We start from the raw sequence: 25,420 nt of genomic DNA on the forward strand, positions 1-25,420 counted from the left end.
TGCATCATTTTTTATACTAAAAAAAACATTTTTTAAAAAAAAGCCCTGGTTCTGTTGCTCTTTATAGCTCCAATCTACCAAAAGTAAAGATGGTTAATGCTGGCATTTGTTTTTATTTTTCCTGTGTGTACTGAAATAGTTGGCTGAGATATGAAAGCTTAGCTGCACCAGTTATTTGAAAATAAGTTTTTGGAATGAAATCAAGATCTTCTCTGTCTGCCTCAGAGAGGAAATCTGAATAAAACTAATGAAATGCAGACACCCTCAGTCAGTCAGTCACACACTACATGCCCCTGCTCCTTTGATTTACTCCTGTTATTTCCTTTTACATGTTTTTTTTCTTTTTTGGTGTTATTATTCTAATGTGCATGGAAGTTTTGAAGATGTTACAGAGACCCTTTTTGTTCTCATTAGGAGAAAAAGAATAATTTGCATATTTTCGCTTTAAGCTCCCAGTTGAAAGGCACGTACGATGTGAAACACAGAGGACTTACCTGTTTCTAGGGTGTAGATGAGAGGGTTTTTTAAGCTTTCCAGTCCAGTTAGGACATAATTTTGCTAATATATGAGCTGAATTCTGGGTGTACTTTGGAATACATTGCATTAAAGGGTTTAAATCGATGAATATGAGAGCTTTGTGATACAGAAAATAACATTTTTTCTGTTTGTTTAACCTCACTTCTGACCTACAGGTATCAGTAAAAAAACACCCCCTCTCCAAAAAAGAGATGCAAGTAAAAAAACCAACATGTTTGTATCTTTTCATTATTTAACTCTTCATGGATCAGCACACAGAGTGTTTTTCACTGTTTCAGTCTGAGGTCTTACGCTCCCTCAAGGCTGTTGTCACTCCACCTACACTTCAGACAGTTACATAATGTTTTATCAAGGCTCTAGTAACTACACAAACGCTCTGAAATGGACAAAATCTGCTACAATGTGGCTCTGTGGACAAACTGTTGGAAACCTTAAGCTGAAAATGCATAAAATGGAACACATAAAATGCATAAAGTGGAACATATATGTATACGAGATGTGGTTTTTTTTTAACCCTGGTCTTTTTTTTTTTTTACAATCTAAGCATGAAGATGATGGTTAAACCTATGATTTTTGACAGTTTCCAATAAATTATATTATCATGGAATTCAATTCTGGATAAGCGGTTAAGGATAATGAATGAATGAATGAATGAAAGTATCTATCGGAGTCTATGACCTGAAAAAGCAGGAAACATGTTTTTCAGGTTAAGAAAAAAAAGTAATTTTGTTTTATAATCTTATTAGAGTAAAACCTGCACAATTCCAGAAAATCACAGTATATGAATGTAGAATTACACTCTTGCTCATTTGAACTCTGTTGAGATCATCCATCGGGGTCTAAGACCTGGAAAAGCAGCAGAACATCTGGATGTTTAGATGCAGACTGTGTGCATGTTGAGCGGTTTTTATACCAAACATTATGTGTTGTGGAGGTGAGAGTGCAACATGTTTTTCTGGACAGTTTCCAGTAAATCCTATCAATTGTGGAATTGCATTCTTACACTTTTGAGCTCTGTGTAATCTGAGCAGATCTAAAATAAGTATTTATTGGTGTCTATTACCTAAAAAACAGCAAAACATCTGGATTTTCAGGTGCAGAATGTGTGCACGTTGAAATACCAAACGAGTTTGGGAACTGAGAGAGATTTTTTTTCAATTTCCATTTAATTATATGATTTTGCAATCAAACTCTGACTCTTTTGAGCCGAGCAGATCTCAAATGAGTTGGCATAACTGTTGCAATCTCTGACCTGAAAAAGCAGGAGAACATCTGGATTTTCATGTGCAGACTTTGTGCATGTTGAGGGTGAAACCTGTTACATTCTTGCACAATTTCCAGTATGATTGTGGAATTAAAGCCTTACTGATTTTGAGCTCTGGGTAAGAGAAGAAAGTCTATGACTTAAAAGCAGCCAAACACCTGGATTTTGTGTGAATTACATTCTTACACTTCTGAGCTCTGGGTAATCTGAACAGGTAAGTATTTGTTGGAGTCTATTACCTAAAAAAGGTAGCAAAACATCTGGATTTTCAGAAGCAGACTGTGAGCAAGTTGAGCTGTTCGAATACCAAACTTTGTGACGGGATCTGAGAGTGAAACCTGTAATTTTTGGACAATTTCCAATAAATTATATGATTTTGCAGTTGAACTCTGACTCTTTGGAGCCGAACAGATCTCAAATGAGTTGGCATATTTGTTGCGATCTATGACCTGAAAAAGCAGCAGAACATCTGGATTTTCAGGTGCAGACTGTATGCATGTTTAGCTGTTTTTATACCAACAATTGTGAGTTGGGGGGATGAGGATGAAACATGTCATTTTTGGAAAATTTTCCAATAAATTATATGATTGTGGAGTTAAATCCTTTGAGCTTTGTTTAGATTGTCTATCAGAGTCTATGACATGAAAAAGCAGGAGAACATCTGGATTTTCATGTGCAGACTGTGTGCATGTTGAGCTGTTCGAATACGAAACTTTGTGAGTTGGGGAACTGAGAGTGAAACCTGTGATTATTGGAAAATTTCCAATAAATTAAATGATTTTGCAATCAAACTCTGACTCTTTTGAGCGGAATAGATCTGTTGCAATCTATGACCTGAAAAAGCAGGAGAACATCTGGATGTTTATATGTGCAGCTATTTTTATACCAAACTTTATGAGGCTAGACATGTGGAAGAAATCTCTTCTTTCTGCTAACATGAACTCAACTGGACTCGCTGACACACTGAACTGTTGAGTGAACTCGGAGCCTCCTACCTGCAGCCAGCTGCATCCAGCCGCAGATCTTATACACGGTGCCGGTGCTGCAGAAGAAGAAGAGCGCGAAGCAGCCGATGCAGGTGAGCACCAGCACCATGGACATCCCGATGAAGAAGGAGGCGGCCTTGAACGCACCGGAGGGGATGGTGCTGAACTCGGTGAAGCTTCCCTGACAGGTCAAGTCCCGGGACAGCCCGTTCCCGATGCAGTAGTGGAACAGACCGAAGTAGCCCGCCTGCGGGGTGTCCATGCCGTCTCCGATCCAGTACGGCTGGATGAAGCACACCACGTTGACGATGGCGAAGAGGATGGTGAAGATGGCCCAGAGGACGCCGATGGCGCGGGAGTTGCGCACGTAGTTGGTCTGGTAGATTTTGGCAGCCTCGGAGGCGGGGAGCATGGTGGTGGTCGTGCTGGGGGCCCCGGGGATCATCCTCCGGTCTGTGTGAAGAGGGGGGTCTGCTCGGTCCTCAGGATCAGCGTCCTCAGCAAACTATAACATCTGCAGCATCTGATCCAGAAATGGAATAAAAACAGTGTTCTGCACAACTTGTCGCTGTTTTTTTGGCTCTTTTTTTCTCGGACTTTATTCAGTCACAGCTGTTCCCTCAGCATCACTGCACTCTGGTATCCATGGCGAGCTCGGATTTTGTTTTTTTCCTGCTGGTTTTCATTCATCACTCTGCAAAAAAACCAAACGCTCCGAGAGAGAGAGAGAGAGAGAAAACACACAAGATTCATGCATCCATCCTCGGTTTATCCTAAATCTGTCCTCATATTTATTTAAAAATGTCGCGTCCGAAGCCACAGACTGTTATTCCGACGGACAGGTTCAGCTGTGTGATTCACTGTGAGAGAAATGGTCCGTGTGTGCTCGACGCCGACAGACCAACAGCCGCAGCTGAGCTCCTATTGAATTAGAGTAGGAGGACAGCCTCGGATATCTCAGGTCCAGCCCACATCCCTTAATCCCAGGCTGACGTGTTATTCCAGTTACACGCGCGAAATCTTAAACACACACACAATTGAATAAAAAAAAAGATAACAGTGGAGCTAATATGATCACACATAATCCCACTGTAACAGCTCGGTGACAATAATACTCCGACTGTGTGAGCGGAGGTTGGACAAATGCAACACTAATTAATGCAAACAAATGCACCTATATTGAACAACAAAAATAACAATAACAGTGAGCTGAAATAAAAAATAAAAATGTCTGTAGTGCTAGTTAAATAGATGGTGTTTTTCCCCAATGATATACAGTATTTATATAATAATATAATTAATAATTTCCCCAGATTTTGCCTGCATTTTCGCTGTTTTAGGTTTACCCTACAAATATATTTTCTCAAATTAGACCTGGATTAATTATTATATACTCCAGTTTTCTGCATGCTATAAGCAGGTTAAAGCAATTTATCTTTAATTCATAATGTTGTAGTATTGGGTAGTTGTTTTGTCAATCAAACAAATATATTAATTTAACAAAAAACAAACAAAAAATCTCATATTGAGGTTAATTCAGCATATTTTTGGGGTTATATATACTACTGTGTTATAGGTTAGTCATGCCACTATCTATGTTGTAGAGACCTGATCTAGTAAATACACCTAATCAGACCTAATCAGACCTCCAGCAATATAATGTTCACTATTAGCACAGCTTGCAAGCTTACATAGATTTACTGCACTTTTTTTATTTTTACCTGCTGCTTACTGTGTCCTAATAGTATTATACCATCGTTTCACCACTGCTGTTCATATTGTCTGCCTATATATAATGTATTCATAGCCCTTTACTGTTTATTCCCCATTCTATTTATCCTATATTTTATAAAGATAAGATAAACCTTTGTTTTGCCCCTGGAGAGATTCAGGTCTCTTAGTAGCAACAGAATTGAAGTGAAACACACAAGTACAGGTGGGAGTCAGAGTCAGGGGCATACCAGGTAAATCAGAATAAGAATAAAAACAAGAATGATAACAAATCCTGAGACATACAATCAATAAAAAGATATAAATAGATAAAGACTGAGCTGCTGGCCCTGGATGTCTGCACTGGAATCACTAAAATGCTTGAATGAGAGAACATAGGTGAATAAATATGATATATGAATGAATATAAATGTACAGTGTGATGGTGGTGTGTATAATCTGTAAATTCTGTACATTACTAGTATTTTGATTCTTGTGTCTCTTTAACGATTTTTAGTTTTATTTAGACGTCATTTAATAATACATTGCTTTTACATTTTCTCTTGATGCTTTTATTGTTTTAGGTAAAGCACTTTGAATTCTCTTGTTGCTGTGCTATATAAATAAGTTTGCCTACTCTATACTTCACTTTTTTGTCACTTCTAATTAAACTACATTAAGTTGTCTTAGTATATGTAGTCTCTGTGAAATCAAAGTTACATTTTATTTAATATTTTGTACAATATGAGTTTTTAGAGCCAAAAACTCCATTACCCATGATCCCATATGTGAGCTCTGATTGGCTGGTTACCGGAGCTGTCATTTGACGTAATCGGACAGCGCGCGCGAAACTCCAGTGAGTGTCCCCAACTGTTTGCATGTATTTTCAACTTTTAACTTAGTTTTTCTCCTTATTTGAAGTTCGTTAACCATTTTATTTTAATGTATGGGCATTTATACAGTATTAAGTCGTGATCATAGTGAATAATCTCCTGTACTAGTTCGCGTTTTGGTCGTATTTTGGCTGAAAACCGTCGTGAGTGTGCTGTAACTGAAGACGTTAACCTGGTTGTTTGTAGCTTTTTGTGACTGATCCTCACTGTGTGTTGTTGTTGTTGTTGTTGTTGTTGTTGTTGTTGTTAGTAGTAGGAAGATCAGGATGTCAGCGCTGTTAGATCACCCAGGATATGAGGAGGAGAGGCTGCAGAGGGTGGCCGAGCAGCTGCCCTGCAGAGAGGTCCAGGCTGGGATGCTGCTGTCGCTCCTGGGGCAGGTATGTATGTAGGCTGGTGTCCGGTCCTGTCAGCGCTGGTGTTACGGTTTAACTCAGCTATTCTCAACCTTGGGGTCAGGACCCCAATTGGGGTCGCGAGATGATTTCTGGGGGTCGCAAAATCATTTTGGAAGTCAGCTCTGTCTCCACTGTGTTAAAGTGTTCATGTGTTTTAGACTTTTTGGTAATTTTGTGTGTTTTTTTAGTAATTTTGTGTCTTTTTTTTGTAATTTTGTGTCTTTTTTGGTGAATTTGTGTCTTTTTTTTTTGTAATTTTGTGTCTTTTTTTTTTTTCATTTTGTGTCTTTTTTGGTCAATTTGTGTCTTTTTTTGGTCATTTTGTGTATTCTTTTTTGGTAATATTGTGGGGTTTTTTTGGTTATTTTGTGTCTTTTTTTGATCATTTTGTGGCCAATTTGTGTCTTTGGTCATTTTGTGTCCTTTTTTTGATTATTTTGTGGCCAATTTGTGTCTTTTTTGCTCATTTTGTTTCCTTTTTTTGATCATTTTGTGTCTTTTTTGGGTGATCTGAACTGTGAGATTCTGTTCAGTGAGCGGGGGTCGCGGGCAACATGCATGTTAAATTGGGGGTCGCGACTCAAAAAGGTTGAGAATAGCTGGTTTAACTGGTGACAGGTAGGGCAGCAGTTAAAAACAAAAAAAGAAAATACGTGGCTGCTCCCTTTATCTACTTATTTTATAACGTAGTAAATGTTATCTTTGGAGTCTTTATAAAAGTCTACATAAAAAGGTTTAGGTGTGAGTGTGTTTTAAACCACAGACACATTTGGCTGAAAGTCACCAGTTAACATGGTCACCAGTTAAACCATAACACCGGAAGACTGGAGCATCGTTTCCCTTATATTAGCATGTTTTTTGTGTTAGTTTGCATAAATAACAGACTATTGTATTTTTTTGTTCTGCACTTTTTGGACTTGACCAGCAAACTTACCAGAAAACAATATTTAAAAACTTTTTTTTGTATTGCTCGTTTCATATATAAGTAGGGCTGGGCGATATGGATAAAATCTTTAAAATGAACAAGAAATTTAAAGAAACAATGGTCTAATAATGTTTCCATGACTGTAAGTAGGGCTGGGCAAGATGGCCTTTTATCCTGATATAGGTAATTTAATCTCAATAGTGATGTGACACAATTTGGCTGCTGGTTTTTAACACTGCAATACAAACATTATAGAAAAATATAGACAACAAGCAACAATATTGTCATTTCACTCAGCTAGTGCTGGTTAGTGTAAAATTAGACATGTAATTATGTATCACGATATGATGCCAATGAAAGATGATAAATTATTGTATTGATTATTATTGCCCAGCCCTATACCTGAGTTACACACACTGCAGCTCTTTGTATTTGTTAGTTAGGTTAAAAGATTGTATGATAATATGATTAGTCGTGATAGTTTATGCAAATAGATGCTAAACAAAAGCTCCAGATGCATCAGCCTGGAGAGAATAACTGTGATTTTTCAGTTAACACAGGAGGTTTAATCTAGTGTCTTGACTTCATTAATTTATTATATTTGAAGGTGAGCTCTCAGCATAAAAAACAGAAATATGCCACGAAACAACCGCCAATCACTACCTCTAGTTTAAATAATGTTGATGTTATGGATGGACTCGACCAGCAAACTTACCAGAAAGCAATAAATATATCAAATGTAATTATTTATTTTACAATTATTACAAGAAAAGTGTTTTTTTCTAGGGTTTTTTGTATGAGAATTAACTGGGATAGGGTGTTTCTTTAGATGATTATCATAATGAAATGTCATAATTATACTGAATAAAAATGTACTGAATTTTGTTCTTGCAGCCACATCAGTACAGCTTCCCCTCAATCTTCATCTATGGTCATCGGGCATCAGGGAAGAGTCATGTCTTGCATGTTTTGCTGAAGGAACTTGAGGTAAGAGAGAATAACTGTCAGTTCACAAAACTGGGAGTGAATGGTGTTTGTTTGTGCAGTTGTTATGTAGTATTGATTGGGAAGAAATTTGTTAACTAAATAATTATTCTGAACTGTTATACAAACTGTTTATCTGGTTTGCATCAGTGTTTGCTTAACAGTTTGAGTTATTAATTAATATAACCTTCTATAAACCTTGCATAAATGGTTGAACTTTAGTCGAGCAAAGTCCTCAGTCCTTGAAAACATTAAATTTTATTGAAAGTACCAAAATGTTCTGTTCCTTTTGCTTTGTGCGAGTACTTTAAATGTGTGCCTAGGTTTATGTTTCCCTTCCTTGATTTAAAATTTATGAACGGAATCACTTAAAAGAAAACCCACACTTTAAGCTTTCACCCTCAGGGAGATGCAATAGACGAGCAACAGCATCTGTAATGTGTATAGCAAGTCGTTCTTGCCAACTACTATTAGAATGCTGAAAGCCTCCCCTTCTTATGACTCCACAAACATGCCGTTTGTCCTCATCAGTTTTCATGTGTTATTTTTATTGTTATTAGAGCAGTCTGTTCAGAATGGCCCAGTTACTTGGCCTCTGGTGTTGCTGCTTGCAGCTTTCTCGAGAACTGCTCATCCAAACAACTTCACACTCGACACTGCACTTCCTTTGGTCCTGAGCAATACAAATGCCAAGACATCAATGTGTCCCCTAGTGATGCTAGAGTACGAATCATGCTGACAGCAAGCTATTTGGGACCAGGCTACTTCCAGAAACAAATGTATTCATTCTGAAAGTTTATTAAGCAAGTCTCAAAGGGACATCTTCATAATGCATGAATTGATCAACTAACAGTTCAGAACTATAAGATATTCAATTTACTATCCTATAAAACAAAGGAAAGCATGATTTTTTCATTTGAGGGAGGAAATATTTTCAGCGCTTATGTGATACCAAATACAGCAGAGAAAAACTGAAGTATTTTATTGTCATTTCATTTAGAAAACATTGTGATTGATTGGGCACCAAAAGCAAAGGAGAGAACCAACATAGGGCTGGGCGTTATGTCAATATAAAAAATATATGGATATATTTTTAAATGTGATATGGAATTAGACCACATCGCACATATCGATATAGTTCAAGAAATGTTTCTTTCTTTATATATAAATGCTGCCCTTACTAGTGTTTGTCATATTTAGTTTTTAGTTTTAGTTTTGTAATGGTCGTCATTCTTTTCTCATATAAATATATTTATTTTAGAAAAAGATTGGCCTATTTTATTTCATAGGCTACTTTTATTTAAGATATTTCTTTATTTAAATATGCACCTTATGGAGCTTTGATTTAAAAAAAAAAAAAAAAAAGGTACTCCTGTTGTTATACAGTATTTATGTTCACTTAAATAAACGGTTTCAATAAAACTATTTGTGACTCGTCATATTTGACTTTGACTGAACATTTGCTCTCACTTTGCAATAAAAATATCGGGATATATTCAGCCTAAATATATTGAGATATGACTTTTGGTCCATATCGCCCAGCCCTAAACCAACAATGCATTGAACTCCACAGATATGAAACTGATTGTCTTTTTATCCTCCCTCCTCCTGTCTGCAGCTGCCTCACGCCACAGTCAGCTGTGTCGAATGTGTTTCTGTCGCGCTGCTGTTTGAACAAGTGCTGCTGTCCTTCTTTGGCTGCGACGCCGCCTCGCTGCTCCCCCGCAGTCCCTCCCTGTCTGACTTTGTGCGCATCTACAGACAGCAGTGCTCCCAGACTCCTGCCAGGCAGACGCGATGCATTGTGAGTGCCGTGCACTTTACGCCCCGACCAGAAAATCACTCCTCACTTGGCACGCCAAAACACTGTAATCCACGGCACGTCAGATTATTTATCCTTTGGATGTGTCACTTAAATGTTTGTATTATAACATGATTAGTAGTGATAGCTTATGCAAATAGATGCTAAACAAAGCTCCAGATGCATCAGCCTGGAGAGAATAAATGTGATTTCTCAGCCAGCACAGGAGGTTTAATCTAGTGTTTTGGCTTCATCATTATATTATATTTGAAGGTGAGCTCAAAACAGAAATGTACCGTGATAAAACAGCCATTCACAACCTCTAGTTTAAGTAATGTGGATGTTACAAAATAAGCTCAAATGTGTATTTTTCAGGTAATAGAAAAAGCCGAGCTGCTGAGAGACACTGATGCCAATCTCCTCCCTGCTCTCCTGCGTCTTCAAGAATTGGTGAGAAAGTGCAGCAAGCTCTTTGTCTTATCCATCAAGTGAGTCTCTTTAATGTGGTTGCACCGCGTGGATGATGAAGAGGGGCTGGAAGAGCTCCTTTTTAATGAATGACCTTGTGCTGAGTGCGTGGAGCTCTTGTTTATAATGCTGTTAGGAAGGAAGGATGGCAAAACACTCACAGCATTTTAATTAAAGACACCGAGAGTAAAAAGACTTATGTGATTGTTTGTGTTCTATTCTCGGGAAAGCAAATTGTTTTCCTGGTCGATTGTGAGTGTTTAGAGGAATCTGTCTTTTTCAATGTCACGTTGCCTCGGAGCGACCACTCAGGATTGTGAAGTGGTAATGAGAATGCAGATTTACACGTATGTGAAGGATGACAGGATGAATGAACGGTTGTTGCGTCTCTAATATGTATTATTATTAATATTTAGGCCTCTCTGTTAAAAGGTGATGGATTAACTAAGGAGGGAAAAGCAAAACGTGAATGCATAAGGCCATTTTTTGTGCATGCAAACAATTTTTTTGCCGTAAAAGCTCAAATTTGGTGGCCTCTCGCACATTGAAATACAAATTTTCCATCATATACTCTGATCTTAATCATTGGTCTTAAAATAATGAGTTTCTTACCTGATTGTAAACATGTAGGGGATCACAATTACCCTGTCCAATCTATCTTTTGTATTGTATTGTTATTAATTCTGTGTATTTTACTGCTGAATTAGCCTCCAAATAAAATGTATTATTATTATTATTATTATTGTAAAGGAGAATAAGGTTATAAATAAATAAGTTTTATTTAAGGCATCATATTTTGACAACTTTCTTGTAAATTCTGTGGTGGATTCTGTTAACACTTTAATAGATAGATGGATAGATGGATAGATGGATGGATGGATGGATGGATGGATGGACTCTTATTACCTATGTGGCCCATTCTGTATAACTCTATGATAAGAATCCATTGGTAAGCTGCATTTCCAACTTAAACTTTATTTTATCCTCACATTTGAACAAATGGAACTGGGAAACATTTGGCTTTTTTGCTGAATAAATGGCTTAAATTATTAGTCGACTATCAAAATTGTTGCAGATTCCTTTTCTGTCCATCCACTTCTCAGCCCAGCACAAAATAAAAAACACAAAGATATAAATACATAAAAAACAAATTCAAGGAGGTGGCAGACATGCGATGGAGACATACTCCTGCTGAGTCCACTTATTGAACAAAACCACCATTATTTTTCATAATTGTATTTTGTGTCCTTTTCAGGTTGAGGACAACATTACCGTCATCCTGCTGAGTGAAATCGTCTGGGACAAGTTCAGGCCAAACACCGGCTGTTTCGAGCCCCTTCTGCTCCATTTCCCCGACTACAGTAAAGGTATAATTGCTCACACACACACACACACACACTCTTGTACTTCTATCTTTGTGAGGGCCCTCATTGGAATAGTAAATTCCCTTGCAAGGTTATAATAGTTTGGGATTTTTCATTAGTTTTAATGTTGTTGTGAATTTTTGTTTTCAAATTCAGTTAGTTTTTAGAGTGAGTTTGCTAGTTTTAGTTTAGTAAATTTACAGTAAATTTTGACAAAAAGTTGACAAAGATGAAAACGCTGCTGAAAGATGAAAAGGCCTAAATGTCCTCACTTTGCAAAAATGTCCTCACTCTGTTGGTTAAAAATGTATTCCGGTCCTCACTATGTAGGAAGTACAAGAACACACACACACACACACACACACGGGCACGTGCTTCATCAGCCAGTGTCATGAATAAACTCCCACCACGCTGCATAATGATGACACACTCGGCGGATGCGGTGTGAGATGTGAGATCTGTACCTGCGATTTTGTTCTAACACTTCAGGCAGCGAATGAGGAGCAATATTGCGTTACAAAACACGCCGCTGTATAAAGTCAGCACTGTGCAGGGAGTGAATTATTGTACTTAATATGTGAGAAGAGACATTTCTTTTTCATAATACGTCTATTTTTGTGTGTTTTCTCTTCACTTATTTGAAGGTGAGCTGCAGCAGATCCTGTCCCAGGACAGACACCCTTCATATTCAGCTGAGTTTTACTCGTCCTACATCAACATCCTGCTGGGAGTCTTTTACTCGGTCTGTCGGGACCTCAGAGAGCTGCGCCACCTGGTCAGACACACACATACACGAACACACACACACTCTTATAAGTCATTAAAGCTTTTTCAGTCTTGCATCATTGATCGATTTCTCTTTTTTTTCTCTTTTTAACTAGGCTGCCCTCAACTTTTCAAAGTTCTGCGAGCCGTTAGCAGAAGGAAAAGGTAAAGAGGTGTATTCATTCATCTGACAGCTGATCAATATTTAAAGATACCTTGTTTCACCCTTTTCTTTGTGTTCATTTGAAGAGGGATCTTTCTATCATGTTGAAATGCCCTGAAGCTATTTGAACTTTTCAATATTTATTTCTCTAAAGCTGCATCAATTGATTTTTTTGGGGCCAATTGGAACAAGCTGTATACACAACATTGACATATTGTCGCCATATAAAGTCGTTGTGGTGATTGTGTTAGCGAACACATCTTGCAATCACCACGTTATATCTCCGGAGCTGCTGTACTTACATGATTTAGGTCACAGCGGGGTCAAACTGATCCATGAAAGGAGCATGTGGCTGCCAAGGTTATTATAGTTAACAAATAACGAAAACTAGAATTGAAAAAACATTTTCGTCAACTGATATAAAAATAAAAACTAGAGTTTAAAAAAAAACGATAACTAACTGAAACTGTATTGCGTGGTTACAAAACTAACTAAAATTATAGTGAAAATGTCCTTAGTTTTCGTTTTTGTCAACTTTTTTCATTCATAATTCAGTGTTTCTATTTGAACATGCAACACATGGTGAATATGTCTACTGAGACTGGGATGTCTACACTAGAACCAAAATTCAAAACACCCAGAACTGTAAGAGTTAATAACCTTATTGGGGCTGAGATGATAAACCAAAGGAAATAAAGGAAACATTTATTATGGCCTCTTTGAATCTTGCACCCAACATATAGCCCATTACAAAAAAACTAAAACTAACACTAAAACTAATTAAACCTAAACTAAAACTAAGCATTTTCAAAAACTAAACTAAAACTAGAAAACTCACTCTAAAAACTAACTAAAACTAACTGAATTTGAAAACAAAAATTCACAACGAAATTAAAACTAAAACTAATGAAAAATCCCAAACTATTATAACCTTGGTGGCTGCAGGTTTTTATTCCTACCAAGCAGGAGCACAACTGACCCAACCCCCTGTTAGGAGGTGCATGTCAGCTGCAGTTTACGTTAGGTTAGGGCTGGGCGATATGGACCAAAATATCCTGATTTATTTAGGCTGGATATCGATATACGATATATTAGGGTTGTCACGATACTAAAATTTTCAACTCGATGCCGATACTCAGGAAAATATTCGATACTCGATACAATTTTCGATACCACAAGGATAAAAACAAAGACCCCAAAATTTAACAGAAATATTTTTATTAAAAATGCAACATGTAAAAATTAACAGATTAAATACTACTAATAAAAAACAGTTGTGCAAAAACAAACTGCAACTATGATAACAAGCTTCAGGTCGGAGGAAGTGCAAAAAATAAATAAATACAATAAACAATAACAATTAGAACAATATATTCGGCTGTGTGTTGCTGTTTGGTTGCAGGTCGACTTTTCTCTGCTTCATTCTGGGACTTCAAGAGAGAAAATAACACTTTTCAGTCACCAACATTTATGTAAACTTATCAACTTTATTCTTATGTATACTGACACTGTGTCAATTAATGTAATATGGGCATGCTACGTGCCTGATTTATTTGTTTGTTTATTTATTTACGTTGTTTATAATCATTAACGTGGCGTCAGCCTTTAATTGCTAGCTGTGGGGGGGTTTCTATACTTTTGAAAATGAGTATCGTATCCGGATACAACGTTTTAGTATAGATACTTTTTTGAGTATCGATAATTTTGACAACCCTACGATATATATCTCGATATTTAGTCGCAAAGTGAGAGCAAATGTTCAGTCAAGAAATGAAGAAAAGGCACTTTACAGACTTCCAACCGGGAGTGACGTGTCTCCACTTTTCATCCAATTTTCTCTGGTTAAGTGGCCTTTTCATGGGAGTCATCGTCAGTTTCTGAATGGTTTAATCCAATTATTTGTCCAACCAAGAGAAATGTGGGGGTAAAAAACTTTTTGTTCTATTTCCAGCATTCATGTTGTATCTTGATGATGTTAAATGTGATAATTGCATCAAAAAAGTATTTATTCAAATTCAAAATCTAGTTTAGAGTAGGGCTGGGCGATATAGACCAAAAGTCATATCCTGATATATTTAGGCTGAATATTGATATATGATGTATTTCCGGATATTTTTATCGCAAAGTGAGAACAAATGTTCAGTCAATGTCAAAGCCAAATATGACATGTCACAAGTAGTTTTATTGAAACCGTTTATTTAAATGAACATAAATACTGTATAACAACAGGAGTACTTTTTTTTTTTTTAATCAAAGCTCCATAAAGTGCTTCTTGAATGAATTTAATTTTGTGTTTCCAGCTGTGCTAACATAATGCTCAGGTGTTTCAATGATCAATGAGCCTTTCAACACTATAAACGTGGATTCACACAATGTGCTACTGGAACACAGGACAATATATAATAGATATTTCATAAGAAAATCAGCCGTTTCCAGCTTTAACAGTCATTTACCACAATAACAATGTCTACACTCTATGTCTGTTATTTTAATTGGCCTTTCTTCCAAAAATAAGGACAATTGTAGGTGACTCTGCTTTTGAACGGTAGTGTATATTGTAGTACAATACACGTAACATCAGTCTAAATGATGCTGCTGAAAAATTGGCTCTATGATTAAGTATAGTCGTTAAAATGTACAATGTAAATGCAGTATCCATGCCAAATTATTGTGCAGTTGAATTATTGTTGCACAGTTAAATTCTTGCACAAAATGTTATGCACAGTTGAAGATATAAATTATAATAAAAATCATTATATATAAGTTCATGTGATGCTCAAGTTGAAAAATCACCCTTTTTTTTGTTCCCCTTCTCGTTCAAAATATCTATCTTAAGCTGATAAACTTTCTTTGGCCTCTTTCTAACTTTGCACATTACCTGCACAGGAACAAACGGCACACAGACGATCATTTTATTAGAGCTTCTTTTCTCTTGGCTGAAAACAACCTCCTGCTGTGTGGCGTTTTTACAGGCTGTAAAACCACAACAACAACAATTATTATTATAATAATAATAATGACTTTGTTTATATAGCGTCTTTCAAAACAGAAAGTGCTTTGACAGACAAAACGGAGCAAAAGCAGGACACCCAGAAGGCAATTTAACAACAGAAAGCCAAAATGAACTATGAATAAACACAAAGAAAATAACAAAAGCATAAACAGAGGACATTATATAGAAGCAGCTCTATTGAAGTGGATTTATAGAAGTGATTTAGACAAAGTCACAGATTCTGCAAGCCTTATTCCCTCAGACAGGTCGCTCCAAAGCCCTAATGGCAAAAGCACGATCATCTTTAGTTTCAGACCTTGGCTTTGGAACAACTAAAGGGCTTATATGATATATAGTAGGTATTGGTATTCGTCTCATACATTGCTGCAGCAATGTTTTGGGTTGATACAATTTGCTACATTGATTCTGTGCTGGATTTTACCTTTTGTTTAACTCCAGAATTGATAGAAAATGGTCAAAAATGCCTCAATAATACCACATTAAGACCCCAAGACCTCAAAGAACCTCATCAAAAAATCCATGCTTTGATTAGGTTTTTAAAAAGTTTTGATGTTTTTAGAGATTTCTCTACGAGCTGCAATTTTCAGCAATTGGATGGCAAGCACTTCATTTTGTAAACGGCTGCCCTTATTGTCAATGTACTTATGAATGTCATATATCTGCTGAATGTTCTACTTTGTGGTTGTAAAGTTTCACGAGGCTGTGATGATCCTAGATAGTCATTCCAGGACATTTTATTCATTGAGGTCCAGTTTAAAAAATGCTCACACTGCATGGAAATGCTACTATGAGGACTCACATTAAATTTAATGCATTTTATGCAAATCTGAGTCCGTTTGGAGACTCCACTATGCAGAAATATTAAAATACAAGAGGCAAGAATTACACATTTGTAGTGCATGAGAAGAACTGCAGTTTCTGCCCCAGCCTGCATTGGATTAGCATAAAGTAGACGTGTCTGTAAAGGAGAGATTTGTGTGTCTCTATAGAAACCGTTTTGATTAAGACATCTTGAGGACAGAGGTCAAGACACCTCTTTGAAATTGGCCATGCCGTTTTTTCCCTCACCATGTTTGTTACCAATGGATGCCTCTGGTCTAGTTGTAGTTATCAAATACCATTGTCTTAACTGCAGTGTTAAAGCTGTGCCCACTACAGCCTCTGAAAGATAGTATGTTTGCTGGGAATGTTAAGGGGTTAACATAGTGAACATATAGTAGAGGTGTCAATCAGCAGACGGCCAACAATACGATTTTATCCCGATACTTGAGTCACGATACGATATTATTGCGATTTTAAGCATTTTGCGATATGGTGAGTATTGTGATACAATATATTGCGATTTAACTGTTTAACTGCAATCAAGAATTATTTTGTCAAATAAGAGAAAATTCTCAGTCTATTCTAGTGGTCGACCGATACGGGTTTTTTAATGCCGATGCCGATTATTTTGACATCAGTCTTAACCGATCCCCGATATGTGCTGCCGATTTTTTTGGGCCGATTCTTGAACCCGATATTGCCTTTTCTCTCTCCATTTACATGATAAAAATAACACAATGATAACAAATGTTACACAAGTCTCAACTTAAACAAAAAAAGAAAAGCTCACCAGAGAATGGAGATGTTGCACCGAGCCTTGCCTGCTGTTGGCTCAGTGAAATGGGCTGATTGATCGGCGAACGCACGCGGGTATCGGCCGATGCCGATACAAGAAAAAAACGCAAATAATCGGCTGATATATCGGTCTATCTCTAGTGTAATAATCTTGTTTCAGTCTTTTTATTTCTCCACAATGAGAGTCAACTTGAGGGAACCCAGAGAGCCTGTTTTCATTGAGATAGCATGACATCAGAGGTCACATGACCGCTTTGAAAATCCCCATGAAACATCAAAAAATAGTTATTCAGACAACTTTCCGACATGATATCCTGATGTACATGGTGCCTTTAGATTCTTCTAGTTTCATATGATACCAGTATCTCCAGTATATTCCTAAAAGTGAGCCCGGTACGGCCTCTGAATAAAAACAAAAATGGCGAAAATGCTGAAGTCGGAGCTCCAAATATCATGTGCGGCCATGAATCGATATCATATTGCCAAGAAAAATACCACGATAAATGCTTTATCGATTCCCCCCCATCTCTAACTTTTACTCATTTGACTTATTGTTTTTGTGTTTTTTAACCTGGTGTATGTTTCAATTGTGTCATCAACGCTGCTCTGCTTCCTGTCCTCAGTGAAGGAGAGTGACACTCACAAGCTGTGGAGAAACATCGAGCCTCACTTGAAAAAGGCCATGCAGACGGTGTACCTGCGGGAAGTGTCCAGGTCCGTGTCCTTTACATCAATCTGCTAATGAACCGTGTCACTGTCCATCTAACCACTCATTCTCCTGACTCTGACTTGTTTGCTGCCTTCTGGCCAACAAACCTGATTAGGCGTGATTACTGATGCTGTTGGTTTATTTTCATCGTCGTGTGTCTCCTCCTCTCCAGTCTCCAGTGGGAGCAGATGCAGCAAATGGAGGAGAAGGAGAACGGAGCCTTGAGAGGTATCAACACACGCTGAGCTGTTGCACTCAGTGACGTAACGCAGAGCAGATGTTAAAGTGTAAAACAGCTGACCGAGTGCAGTGACACTCTGGATTCAGGCTAAAATTGGGATTTACAGCATATTCGTCACCCGAGTTTAAATAACGGCCTAAGTTTTGCAGGAAACACAAAAAACTTCACCAAAAGTGTAACATATAACATTTATTGATCATTTCACTCAAAAAGGATGTAACAAAGGATGGCTATTGGCATAGTAATAACACTGTGTGTAAATTATGTAACTTAAGAGAAATAAATTACTTCGGCAATTTTTTGAACATGCCTTTGTGACTTAAGCAAGATATGGTGACACTTTATTTTGAAGGTGTCTACATAAGAGTTACACAAGCCTGTCAGAAACATGACATGACAAGTATCATGAGCATTAATGTTACTTCAAAGTGTCATTAATGTTCATGACACATCCCATGTCACGTTTATGACACACTTATGTAGACACCTTCAAAATAAAGTGCTACCAATATTAGTGTCAACAATAAAACACTGATAAACTAAACTGCTAACTAAACAATCTCCCTGTAGCTCTTCTTTGCTGGGTTCTTATCTGATGCCTATGATTGTGGCAAATTGTGAAAGAAGTGATGATCTTAAAGGGGTAAAATCACATGATCTGATCAACTGAGGATGGAGGTGATTTTACCATAGGTGGCCGGCGTCATGAGGAGATGATTTAGGCAAAAAAAACAATTTTGACAAAAAATGACCTATTTTAACAGTGTGACGATATCAGTGCTGCAAAGAATGAATCCCAATACATTCAATACACATCTTGGGTTGAAGAGTATATTTAGTTTTCCAGACATATAGTACATCTGACTCTTTTATTTCCCATAAGGTCTGTCTGCTCACACTCATGTCGAGCTGCCTTATTACTCCAAGTTCCTGTTGATCGCTGCCTACCTGGCGTCCTACAATCCTGCCCGCACAGACAAACGCTTCTTTGTTAAGGTACAGGAAGTTCATCTTAAAGGATTTTAAGCAAGTGTGTCGTTTTTATTAATATCACATTGAAGGCTCTAAGGAGACAGACTGTTTGTTGTACAGACTGTAAAGCCCTTTGAGGCAAATTGATAATTCATTTGAACCATATTAAATTGTTTTTACTCGTGTGCCTTAATGAGTTTGCCTTCCATCTGTTTCCTCCCAACAGCACCACGGCAAAGTCAGAAAAACAAACTTCTTGAAGAAAAATGAAAAGGTGAGCCTCTTTAAATAACGCTGGCTTTGATCTTCATTTGTTTTAGATATAAACTGTTTACCCTGATGCCCTCAATGTACATTTTTCTCTTTTTTTCTTAAATACTAAAGCAATCAAATCAATTTTGTTGCTGATATTTGACATATCTAAGACTCTAATCACCACCAAAGCCCCAGCTCCCTGCTATGTATTAAATAGAAAATAATACATTTTTTGTGTTTTTTGGAAGAAATTATGAAATAATTTAAATATATAAACTGGCATATAAAGGGTTTACATTCTAAATAAATACATTTAGAAAAATGAATTTTTGGTAGTTTTGAACAAGTCTGAAGTTGTTTAAGAGATTTATGGGAAAAAGCAGAAAAAGTATTGATGTATGGTGATTTAATAGCAGTTTTTGTGTAGATTTTTGCAACGAAGGACACCAGGGGGAGTATCTGGCACTACATAAAATATTCTAAAGCAATCAAATCAATTTTGTTGCCAATCTTTGACATATCCAAGACTCTAATCACCACCAAAGCCCCAGCTTCCTACTTTTTTATTATATGGAATATAATTAATTTTTTGTGTTTTTTGGAAGAAATTATGGAATAATTTAAATATATGAACTGGCATATAAAGGGTTAAAATTCAAAATAACTAAATAATTAAAAAAAAAAAAAAGAATGTTTGGTAGTTTTGAACAAGTCTGATGTTGCTTAAGAGATTTTTTGGGGAAAAAGCAGAAAAAGTATTGATGTATGGTGATTTAATAGCAGTTTTTGTGTAGATTTTTGCCACGGAGGTCACCAGAGGGAGTATCTGGCACTACATGAAAAATACTAATGCAATAAAATCAATTTTGTAGCTTATCTTTGACATATCCAAGACTCTAATCACCACCAAAGCTCCATACCCCTACTATTTATTATATGGAAAATAATAATTTTTTTGTGTTTTTGGAAGAAATTATGGAATAATTCAAATATATAAACCGGCATTTAAAGGGTTAAAATTCTAAATAAATTTTAAAAAATGAATGTTTGGTGATTTTGAACACGTCTGAAGTTGTTATATGTTTATTTAGATGTATGGGGGAAAAAAAGCAGAAAAAGTATTGATGTATGGTGATTTAATAGCAGTTTTTGTGTAGATTTTTGCCACATTTTTCCATTTACTATATGGAAAATAATTCATTTTTTGAGTTGGTTTGGAAGAAATTATGGAATAATTAAAATATATAAACTGGCATTTAAAGGGTTTAAAAAAAATATATATATATATATATATATATATATATATATATATATATATTGAAAGTTTGGTAGTTTTGAACAAATCTGAAGTTGTTGAAGAGATTTATGGAAAAATAAGCAGAACAAAAATATTGATGTATGCTGATTTAATAGCAGTTTTTTTGTGTGTGTGTACATTTTTGCCACAAAGGTGTCCAGAGGGTAGTAAATTTGTGGAGGGCATAAGAGTTAATACAATAAAAATATATTCTGTGTCTACTTTCTAGACTAGTAACCATCTCCTGGGGCCAAAGCCGTTCCCTCTGGACCGCCTGCTCGCCATTTTCTACACCGTGGTGGACAGCAGAGTGGCTCCTACCGCCAGCATCTTCTCTCAGGTCAGAGTCCAGCTGGCTGCTGCACTCACATGCAGTCTTTACAACTCAATATGTGCATTAGAGGTGGGGGGGAATATCTATACAGCATAGTGTTGCGATATTTTGCAGGTCAATATTATAAGAATTCATGGCCACCAAGTATTGATATTTAACGTTCCGGTGGTATTTTCGCCATTTTTCTAGGTCTAAGGAATCTATAGGAACCATGTGTGTTAGAATAACAGTCTGTGGGTTTGACTCTCATTGTGGAGAAATAAAAAGACTGAAGTGAGATGAATAGAGTGAGAATTTTCTCTTATTTGACAAAACAATTCTTGATTGAATTTAATTTTGTGGACAAAAATGCAGTTTAACAGTTAAATCGCTATATATTGTATCGCAATACTCACCATATTGTAAAATGCTTGAAATTGCAATAATATCGTATCGTGACTCAAGTATCGGGATAAAATCATATCGTGGGGCCGAAATGCTGATTCCCACCTCTAATGTGCTTGATATTTTTTTTAAATCCAAATTTTACTTAACATTCAAAACAAAGTGCAGAGGGAAAAAAATCTAGAAGAGCATCCTAAGATTGCTATGATGGCACTTTTTTGTAGTTTTTTCGCCATCATGAATTTGCTTGAGGTTTCTAGACTATTAAAAGACGTACGTTTGGCTGCAGAAGGCTACAAATATCCAGCCTGTTCTTCCCTCAAAAACAGGCAGCGAAATACGAGCTATTTTAACATATTTCACCGTCAGCTGCCATCTTGCTGATGTAATAGTGATTGGCGGCGAAGAGAAATTAAAAAGGCGGATTCCCTCAAACAAACGGCAGCCTTTCACCAGGAGAGCAGGGTTGGTGTCCCGTGCTAACTTATGTTGTTTACGTAAGTTACGTGGATCACGTTTTTGAACGTAACTTACGTTTTTTACGTAACTTGCAGTAGTTAAGTGACCCTTGTAACTACTTCACTTCCGGCCTTTATGTACATTTATTTAATGTGTAAATTGTCTTTTATAATAAGTCTTACCAGGAAGTTGGTCAGTGGTTTCATAACATAAATCCACAGAAACTGCAACCTTTTTTACAGCCACAAATCTTACTTGTATTTATGTAGAACTTGTTGAAATTTCCATCCAAAGCAACAGTGTGTTGATTGTCCTCTGTGTTTAACATGCCGCTCATTGCCTTTTTCAACACGACCATTCGTGTTAAATTGAGCTCTGTCGTGGTTTAATTTTGCCCTTCATTTAGTCCTGCACCGCTTCTAATCTTTCTCCATGATTGTGACTTCCAATGTTAGCTGTAGGAAGCCTCATGGGTCTGTAAGTGGCTCTGACAGAATATAGAAAATTATTTAATGTCACACTCTTTCCCCATTCGCCAGATAACCAAATGACAGAGAATGTACACGAGGATAATATGGATTTTAAATGATCATTTTGCACATTTTCTAGGTGCAAATGGCACATTATTTTATGTTAAATCAAGCCTAATGACCACAGTGTCTCAGATGAGTTTTCTACCCATATGGCTGTGAGTTTGGGGATCCGTGGCCAAATGGCGATCTATTTATGGCCCCGAGCATGAAATGGTTTTAGGAAATTAGGCTCGACCCGTATCTGCACAACTGGCTCTCTGTATCATTTAGTGGCTCTGCATCAAAGTGAGGAAAAGCTGTGTTTAAAGAAGTGGAACACAGTCACTTCATGTTTCTCTCCATTCTCCATTTAGATCTCGTCTCTGGTGACTTTACAGCTGTTGACCAAGGTCAGCCACGACGACCAGCTCGACGCCCCAAAGTTCAAATGTGCTGTTTCCATGGACTTCATCTGTGCCATATCCAGGTGTGTGCACATCTGGTTATACAAATGACACACACTGTAAGACAGGATTTTATATAAATGGTTTTATATATATATATATATATATATATGTGTATATATATATATATATATATATATATATATGTGTGTGTATATATATATATATATGTGTGTGTATATATATATATATATATATATATATATATATGTGTGTGTATATATATATATATGTGTATATATATATATATATATATATATATGTGTGTGTGTATATATGTGTATATATATGTATATATGTATATATATTTAACCAGGTAAAAAGTCTCATTGAGATTAAAAAATCTCTTTTACAAGATAGACCTGGCGGAGAAAGCAGCATAAAAAGTGACAAGTCACAACATTTAAAACACAGTTAACATAAACAATTAAATACAAATCCAGCCATCACAACATCAGTGAAAGAGCCTCAGTAGAGACTCATACGGAGCAGTCACACCGACCAAGGGAAATTATTTCTTTATCCTTTAGAATCGACTTAAATTCACCAATTGTGATCAACTCAGACAATTTCAATTCTTTTTGCAGATTGTTCCATGATAAAGGGGCGTAACTAAAAGCTTTCTTACCTAATTCAGTTCTCACTCTTGGCACCAGCATCTGTACAATATTTTGTGAGCTTGGACTATGTTTAGTTTGGTTTCGACACATGTATGCACACTTGTAAGAGGGAAGCAGCCCAAGAATACATTTATAGATAAAAACTAACCAATGAGAGCCTGCGAACATACAAAGACGGCATCTCAGCCGTGGCATACAGAGTACAATGATGTGTACGATTTCCCAAACCAGTAATGAAACGCAGAGCAGAATGATAAACACAGTCCAACTTCTTCAGGCTCTGAGTTGTTGCATTCATGAAAAGCAGATCACTGTAATCCAGTAGAGGAAAACAAGTTACAGAAATCAAATATTTCCTTGTCAGATAGGAGAAACAAGACTTGTTTCTAAAAAAAAGTTTTAGTTTTGTCACAAGGCTTTCAATATGGGGCTTAAAAGACAGCTTCTGATCAATAGTGATCCCTAAATATTTGTAAGCCGTGACACTTTTAATTTCATCACCTTGTACCGTCGTTATCTTTGGCAGATTGGGTGTCAAGTCTTCACCATTTGAAAAGATCATAAGTTTAGATTTCTCCACAGTCAATACCAACCTGAGTTCAGCTAGATGGGATTGAACCACATCAAAAGCAGATTGCAGGTATTGAAGGGTCTGAACTAGTGAAGGTAAATTAACCATTTACAATGTGCTCTGTGATTTATCATCCAGGACGGTGAACTTTGAGATTCTCAAGTACCTTTATGACTTCCTGTGATCCTGCTGTGAATAAAGGAGAGATGACCAACAGTGACAGTAAGACAGAAGAGAGATTTATACATTCAAAGCTGAGCAGGGATCTCAGACTGTTGTTGGGAGTTTTGTGGAGGAAAATTAATCCAATTATGTCGCTGCCCCCTTGTGGTTGATGAATATGTTTCTGTTTTCCTTGTGAAGCCTCTCAGAATGTGAAAGAAAAATTATGTTCATGTTAAATATTTGCATTTATATAAAAATAAATGCCATATTGGCAATTTTGCTTTATATTTGTTTTAGTTTTTTCTCATAAATTTGCTCTCAACATTTTTTTATTGTTTTCACAACATAACAGAGAAGTACAATTACTTGGGGGATCAGATTAGTGATAGTCCATTTCAGTCCATTGTATAAGAAAAAAAAGAAGAAAAAACACGTCTCCCTATTGAATACCAAAGAGGACCATTGTTTAAGCCTGTTCTTAATACATAGCAAATGAAGGGTCCCCAGATAATATGAAAATGATATTGTTGATGTGTTAATGTGTAGGTCATTTTCTCAAAGGGGAGAGTGGTAGAAAGCTCAGACAACCACTTATTTACTCTTGGTCACCTGGTGTTTTTCCAGGATAGGGCTATTACTCTCTTTGCAATCAATATGCTTAAATCGACAAACATTCTTTTACTTTTTTTAATCTTCAAATTATCTGGATACAAACCTAATAAAATCATCTTTGGGATTAAGGGTAATTTAATCTGTAAAATGCTTGCATTGTTTCACTTCTTGCCAGAATTTTGTACTTCTGTACATTGCTAAATACAATGGAAAAATGTACATTTTTCCTTCTCACATTTGGTACAAATATCAGGAATAGCAATATTATATTTATTAAGCTTTTCTGGAGTTGTATACATTCGCATCAACCAGTTGTAGTGCAGTAATTTCAGGCGGGTGTTAGTAGTTCTCGATTTAAGTTTGCTCTCAATTTAATGGAAATAGCCAAAGAGGCTTACTTTAGTCAGGATTATATTTCTTTTTTTAGTATAAAAGAAAGAGAGCCAGTATAAAATAACAGTGCAACCTGCTTAGAAAACAAGAGAGAAAAAGTTAAATACGATGCAGGTTGTTTATCCTCTTATTTCCCTGACATAGAGCGACCTCGGCACCATGCAGGTGATTCATCGTCCTTGCTCAAAGGGAGGATTTAGTTTCCGTGATGTGTCTCCTTTGTTTATCCTGTTATATGAGGATATATACTGAAGTCACAGGATACTGATACTATGATGCTTTCATGAAGATTTATTGTGCAAAAATAGACGACTGGTTCCAACCTTTTGGGCTTAACCCTTGTGCTGTCTTAACTTTTGCGTGTACACCACTTGTCCTAAGGGTCAAAATGACCCACCTTCACTAAACCCTTAAATAAAGCAGCCTGATTGAATTTTAAAACCCAAATCTATTTTACAGGAAGAAAAAACCTGTCACAAACTTTGTGAATATTGAGGTTTTCCCTCTATAAAGTGCAGAAAAACTGGATTTATTTAGGGAAATC

At 36.6% G+C, this 25,420-nt stretch overlaps 2 protein-coding genes across 5 annotated transcripts in view; one reads left to right on the plus strand and one right to left on the minus strand.

The window, feature by feature from the left end:
- lhfpl3 (LHFPL tetraspan subfamily member 3) overlaps positions 1-3,726 on the minus strand; it is a 58,850-nt gene extending 55,124 nt beyond the window's left edge. The window contains exon 1 of the mRNA XM_059326321.1: positions 2,797-3,726. Within this exon, the coding sequence (XP_059182304.1) occupies positions 2,797-3,232 (436 nt within the window). The 5' untranslated portion in view covers positions 3,233-3,726. The remainder of the gene's footprint in view (positions 1-2,796) is intronic.
- A 1,433-nt stretch (positions 3,727-5,159) lies between these two features.
- Positions 5,160-24,156, plus strand: orc5 (origin recognition complex, subunit 5). Of its 4 annotated transcripts, none has more exons than XM_059326051.1 (15): positions 5,160-5,353; positions 5,641-5,770; positions 7,608-7,700; positions 9,316-9,501; positions 9,874-9,948; positions 11,222-11,333; positions 11,975-12,105; positions 12,212-12,260; positions 17,512-17,602; positions 17,770-17,825; positions 18,722-18,834; positions 19,037-19,084; positions 20,592-20,702; positions 22,426-22,538; positions 23,845-24,156. In XM_059326051.1, exons 2-15 carry the CDS (start codon positions 5,657-5,659, stop codon positions 23,888-23,890), a joined length of 1,338 nt encoding a protein of 445 aa, XP_059182034.1. In that variant the 5' UTR covers positions 5,160-5,353; positions 5,641-5,656; the 3' UTR covers positions 23,891-24,156. The 4 variants fall into 4 exon arrangements, with proteins under 4 accessions (XP_059182034.1, XP_059182033.1, XP_059182031.1 ...); XM_059326050.1 differs by having other exon boundaries at positions 5,309-5,441; XM_059326048.1 differs by lacking the exon at positions 5,160-5,353 and adding an exon at positions 5,368-5,533.
- The last annotated feature ends 1,264 nt before the right edge of the window (positions 24,157-25,420 follow it).

The sequence above is a fragment of the Centropristis striata genome, chromosome 22 (genome assembly GCF_030273125.1).
Source record: "Centropristis striata isolate RG_2023a ecotype Rhode Island chromosome 22, C.striata_1.0, whole genome shotgun sequence".
In the NCBI taxonomy this organism is placed as follows: domain Eukaryota; kingdom Metazoa; phylum Chordata; class Actinopteri; order Perciformes; family Serranidae; genus Centropristis; species Centropristis striata.

Bases quoted from the DNA above. Each gene is read 5' to 3' on its own strand.
- orc5 (XM_059326051.1), top strand. From the start codon at position 5,657: ATGTCAGCGCTGTTAGATCACCCAGGATATGAGGAGGAGAGGCTGCAG. The intron at 18,835-19,036 runs GTACAGGAAGTT...TCCTCCCAACAG, and splicing joins ACAAACGCTTCTTTGTTAAG to CACCACGGCAAAGTCAGAAA. The intron at 20,703-22,425 runs GTCAGAGTCCAG...TTCTCCATTTAG, and splicing joins CCGCCAGCATCTTCTCTCAG to ATCTCGTCTCTGGTGACTTT.